Genomic DNA, 5,886 nt, shown 5'->3' with positions numbered 1-5,886 from the left:
TTCAAATGAATGCTATGTAATGGATAAACGTCTGGGTACCAGGTGTACCCGAACGGCAAGTTTTTGTGACAACAGAGGGCGGTATGTACAATTTATGGATTGTGTAAGGTCGGTCAGGGCCAGAGCTTCTGGATGTGGCTTCACCTATAAGGTCATATGTGATGTGAAGCCGCAGCAAAGTAATTCGGACATTTTTTTAGAGGGGGTTAGAAAATGTTTCATGTAACCTTTCCTGGCCATCTTGAGGGATATGGCTACACTTTGTGGCTTTTTAAAAATGTTTTTAGCTTTCAAAAGATTGGAAATGAAACAGACCCCAAAATGTTGAGCTCCTTTAATTTCTTTGAAGTCTTTTTGCTCCTTTTTACAATTGCCAGTCCTCCGCTCTCCCGGTCCAGCACCTCTTCATTGTTGTCTGAAGCTGGTACTTATAACCACTTAACTTTTTAAAAATGTGGAATACACCACGCTGCCTTTTAGACCGCTCAATTGTTATGGTATGATGGGTGATGACACTGCCGAGAGAGGGGTGGGGGTGTCAGTAGCCATCCCGTGTATAGGATTCCCGTTGTTGAGAGTCACTTTTGACAGTATTCTGCATCTGATGTGGGGGACCGTAACGTGTGGACCTGTGGTAGCCTGTTTATAGTCCGGGTAATGACGTGTACGACCCAAGAAGTAGGGGCGTGTCTTGGTGACCCATATAGCTAGTAACTTGTTTATGACGTCAAAGCAATAACCAAGAACATGTTAAGGGTGGCCCACATAACGAGGAACCAGAAACGGTTACGTCATCTGTCATGTGCAAGCGCAGGGAAGCAGACGACACTGAACATCATTTTCACCGTATGCAAAATGTTTATCACCGGTACTGCTGTCTCTTTTGACGTACTTTCGACAAGAAATTGATTCTCTGCATGTAACAACAAACTTTGAGATGTACAATTCACTCATTTAAGGGGCAATAAAAATTGTTTATTTTTCGCAGTTTTGAACCGGCGCTGAACCAACTCTTTCGGTTCTTGTTCGGTCGGAACAATGACGTCACAGAGGCATGCCCAAATCGCAAAACGCTTAACCAATGACAAAACCTGACAGAAGATCATGGTTCAGGTCGCAAAAACACGCCCCAGCACGAGTGACTAAGACACAACACGAAAAAGCTTGGTCATTTGCACTTGTCCGTGCCCACACGCCGTGTGGGCAGCATATCTGCAGTGCCACACACACACACCGTACTTAAGGAGACACGGGGTTTTGACTGACTGCACTCCGTCATTACTCCAATCCTTTACCGGTAGCTGAACGCAAATCCGGCAAAAATAATTAAAAGCCATTAGTGCAAGGCCATCCTGTTCGCACCGTAGGTGGTACGCGCACCGCTCCTCCGACCGATACGGGCGATTCACAACAGTGCACCTCCAAGCTGAGAGCTTGCTTGCAACACGTTGACCAATCACAGTGTACGAAATCTTTCGACCCAATGTGCGTTTGGAAAGGATTGACAGATTTCGCGCACTGTGATTGGTCAACGCGTTGCAAACTCTTAATTAAAATGCGCGCGCACTCGTTAAGACGTGCAAGAGATTAGACGATTTTGGCGTCCAAGACTTAGTCAATTTGTTCGTGCTCGTACGTAGGCGTATTCAATCTGATTGACACAGTACACACACAGGTGCGTATAAAGGCGCCTTTCAATGCGCGTCAACACTTGAGCCAAGCTTTGCATATCTGTCCAAATCGCTCCTGGGGCAATTTGGACGTCCGAACGCAACGTTACGCACACGTGTGCTCCTCAGGACTACAAATAAAATACAAAATAACAAAAAAGCAGACGTCGTGGGTGAGACTGTGAGGTTGAGTTTTTGTTTTACTGCAGAAAGAAAATGACTACCGGTAACGAAAATAATGACATCTTGCTTTGAACAATATTGCACAGAAAGTTTGGCTATTTTCCAGAAATGCGCATGCAGTGTGAGTATTTTGTTTGTCATCAATTTGTTGGACCGTGTGCAACTTAAGTTCAGGCCACAGAAAATAATTATCTACAGGATAACCTCCATCTACATAATTGGTTAAAAAGAAAGAAAATCTATATTTTTCGCTTCGTTTCATCCCTAAGTCAGAACATGTTCGTGTGTTCCTGAAACAAGAGTTGCTCTGCTTTATTTTCAGTGGTAAAAACGAACGCTGGATTAACGTAGCAAAGTTGCGGCTCGGGATGAGGGCACTGACTTTGATATTCTCGACCCCTGACCTGCCGCTGGTGAGCCCATACTGAGGTACAGATTGTACCTCAGTGTCGTTTGTATCTCGGGGGAGATTTGGACACGCTCCTCCGGGGAGTTCTCACTGAGCAGCCGCCTTTTCTTCACCTCTCCGTGCACCGTCGTCATCACGTCCAAGAGGTTCAGCTTCCGAGCAAACTTCTCCAGCATGTCGAAGAGGACGCCGACATAGAAGTGGTAGACGCTGTCAAGGGAATCGCTCTTGGCTGCCTTGGGGATGAGAGCAAAGGTGAGCAGGAAATCGTAGTCGTCGGGAATCAGGGTAGCGGTAGGGAGTTCCTTGCCGGCGTCACTCTCTCTTGGCGAAAGTTGTTTTCCCTTGGCATCGCTTTCCAGAACCTGAAGAAAGAAAAGCTTGGGCTTATCGGCCAGGGTGGGGCAGTTATCTCGGGTGAAGATGTCGGTCAGCTGCTGGACGTCCACTGCAATGCCGTCCGGACCGATGATCTTTCCTCCTCTAGCACCTCGGGAGAGGATGCACACGATGACGCAGTCGAAGTAGGAATGATCCTCCAGGCTCAGGAAGCGAAGGGCCGAGATGATGTCGAGGGACATCAGACCCCGCATGACGCGAACATTGAAGCCCAGCTTGATCAGGACACTTCGCAACCGGTCTGTTGGTTACGCAGAAACAATGATAGCTCAGTTATCAAGGTTACGCAGAGACAATGTAAGTCTAAGGATAAGATTAAATAATTCTAATTATCGTCTGTATGGTCGTATAATGGGTCAGCTCACGAAACATGTGAAAGATCATTAAAATGTGAGACTCATTTTGTAATGTATAAAAATTATGAGGCACATGCATTTTTAATGGCTGCGTGCTCACCTGTGCTGTCCTCTCCTTTGGCATTTTCTCGTCCATCACTTTCTGACGATTGACTTGATGTTCTACCATTTAAACTCTCCCCAACTTCCAAGGTGCAGAAATTGTCAATGACGATGGCCACTCCTCTGGGCCTAGTCCTCATGCGGTAGCAAGGCCTCTCTCGGCCTCCGTCTAGGCCTGCCTCGGCCCTGAAGTGCACCATGCCTCTTTTCTCGGCTCTCTTGTTAACCTGGTCTTGATGGTCACCGAGTCCGGACACGCCTTTCTGACAGGCTTCGGTGAGTTGTTGAATCAGCGGGCAGCCTTGCCACTCAAAGACCTTGAGATTGGAAAGTTTGCCGGCTAGGAAGACAGGGAGGCAACGCAGAGGGTTGTTCCGCACCTGAAGCTCCTCGAGTCCGGTAAGCTCACATAGGGCGTGAGGTAGCCACTCTAGACGATTGTCGTTCAGCCAGAGCAGCTTCAAGCTCTTCATGTTGGCGATCTGACCGGGTAGGCTGGTGATCTGGTTGTTGTCGAGGAAGAGCCTCTCCAGGTTCTCCGCGAGAGAGCCACAACACAACACCGTGGGAAACTCGGCGAAGCGGTTATCCGAGAGGTCGATCCATCTCAGGTGGGTGAGCCTCCCAATGGCATTCGGAAGGCTTGACAGCAAGTTGCAGCTGAAGTAGAGCCGGACCAACTCGGTGAGCCGACAGACTACTTCCGGGCAAGACTGGAAGGCATTGTTTTCCAAGTACAGCCACTTGAGGTGGCTCAGCCTGGTCATGTCAGCCGGGAGGTCCCTCAGCTTGTTGACGTTCAGGTTCAACCACTGGAGCTCGCCCAAACTGAACAGATCTGGGGGGAGGTGCTGGAGGTTTCGATAGTTGAGATCGATGCGGAGGTCATACGCGTTGCCACGGTAGGGCGAGATTCCCAGGGCTTGCAAAGACCATTCCTGCCTCTCGACTCCGGCCATTAGGCCTACTGCAACTTCGCTAACTGTCGGCCGATTCAACAGTTTATTACGTCAATCATGACATAGTGTGGAACAACACTCTGTGAATGACAATGTAAACTGGAATTTGTCATATATCTTTATTTTTATGGGGTGCAATCGGTTTCACTGTGACAATAGGAGGCAGTGAAGTTCAAAGTCTTGTTGTGTGGAATTAAATAACTGCATTTAGTTTTAAATCATGTCGGTTGTTATTCTAAAGTCATTGTTTACGTGACCAGAAAACAATTTATACTCATCCTACCAAATTGCTACAACATATTGCAGTGTGGGGAAGTATCCTGCCCCCTTCCTTTACTGTTAAATTTCGCTTTTTCAGATATGGGTTAACAAGTAAAAATAATGCAGCGATATCTAGACCTATGCATGCAGGCATAGCAATCTCATCTGCAGGGCGAATTCAGTGTAACAGGCAATGAACCTGTAAATCGGACAGGTGGTGCAGTACGTGGTTGTGAGCCCGTGAGCCGAACGTTTTCGCATTTTATTGCAAAATTACTCTTCGCTGAAAAAGCTTCGATATGCTCAGCTGCTGAAACTTGTGTGTAGTGTTTGAGCTCTGTATGACCCCAAACATGGTATTCGAAGAGATGCCTTGGCCTATTTGCGTAAAGCATGGAGGAAGGCAAGCCATAACTCTCTTCCCTGGTATTGCATGTTACGCCTACTACGTCCATAGGGTATGGGGTAAAGATTGCTAATTTGACCAATAAATGCAGTCAGTACAATCAGATCAGAGTTTGATATTGGGTAGCAGTCAAACCTACATGTACTCGAACAATACAGCACTGACCGAAAACGTTCTTCACTGAGCGCAGCTACGTACCCCGGCAACCGCCGTAAATATTTACCTCTCGATATGATCATGGCGTACGGTGTACGTACAAAAGGTTAATAGGATGACCTTCATGTAGAAGGTAGCGCGAGCACCCAGCTGCGTTAGTATGTGAATGCTGCTTGCTTGATACGCTAGCAAGAGATGACTTGGTAACAGTAAATTAACACACCTCGTTACAGCTGAGAAGTAACAGCTACAGGTTGGAAAAATCATGCATCAGTAACTCGCTCATGTATTCACCGCACGACAACTGGTTCAGCCATCATTCCGGGGGAACCCCTGATAATGTGCATGATAGAGGTTCATTGGATGATGAGAGACCTGAGGCGAAAGATGGCGCTACTCTCGTGAAAGAAAGACTGCTTTGAATGTTGATTGTGGTCTGTCTACTTCACGAGGCGCGGACAGAGTTTGCCTTCAGTCAGTCGTACACCTAAAGTGCTTTGAGTATTGATTGTGTGTTTGCTGCACAATACGCGGACACAGTTTGCTTAATACAGCCATTTCAATAGAACGCGTTGGCCAACAGTGGGGCATTGTACAGAGAATAAAAGTTTCCAACAGTCCTTGACTGATTCACGAAAGTACCTGCCTAGAATTTAGCCACAGTAGGCTTAAGTGAGCTCGGCAGAAACTTTAGAATCCATGTATAGGACCTCAATGTACAGTTTATCTTTGGGCACATCTGCATCCCAATTGCAAGGAACACGGATCACAAAAAGTGCAAGAAATATTGGATTCTAGAGTACCAGAGCACGATACTAACGTATAATAATATTGAATTGGGCCCTACAAATCATTTTTGATTCCCTAGCTCCCAACGCAATCTCCATCACCTGATTCTTGCTCAGCTCAGAGAAGAGCAAGCCTTCACCAATATTTTACAGCAAATGTCGACATCATGAAGGAACTGCAGAATTCATCCGGAATA

The 5,886-nt window shown here is 46.8% G+C and overlaps 1 protein-coding gene across 3 annotated transcripts; it reads right to left on the bottom strand.

Annotated features, from left to right (window-relative positions):
- Positions 1-1,837: 1,837 nt before the first annotated feature.
- Positions 1,838-5,676, bottom strand: LOC110974031 (uncharacterized). Of its 3 annotated transcripts, none has more exons than XM_022225336.2 (3): positions 5,125-5,676; positions 3,118-4,158; positions 1,838-2,902 (listed from the first exon to the last, which is right to left on the bottom strand). In XM_022225336.2, the coding sequence occupies exons 2-3, from the start codon at positions 4,076-4,078 to the stop codon at positions 2,196-2,198; spliced, it is 1,668 nt and encodes a 555-aa protein (XP_022081028.1). In that variant the 5' UTR covers positions 4,079-4,158; positions 5,125-5,676; the 3' UTR covers positions 1,838-2,195. The 3 variants fall into 3 exon arrangements, with proteins under 3 accessions (XP_022081028.1, XP_086991768.1, XP_086991769.1); XM_087135642.1 differs by lacking the exon at positions 5,125-5,676 and adding an exon at positions 4,969-5,115; XM_087135643.1 differs by lacking the exon at positions 5,125-5,676 and adding an exon at positions 4,885-4,938.
- Between the last annotated feature and the right edge of the window lie 210 nt (positions 5,677-5,886).

The sequence above is a fragment of the Acanthaster planci genome, linkage group LG04 (genome assembly GCF_054643075.1).
Source record: "Acanthaster planci isolate LZ-2023a linkage group LG04, COTS_SCS, whole genome shotgun sequence".
Classification (NCBI taxonomy): domain Eukaryota; kingdom Metazoa; phylum Echinodermata; class Asteroidea; order Valvatida; family Acanthasteridae; genus Acanthaster; species Acanthaster planci.
This window is presented reverse-complemented; position numbering and strand designations above follow the sequence as displayed.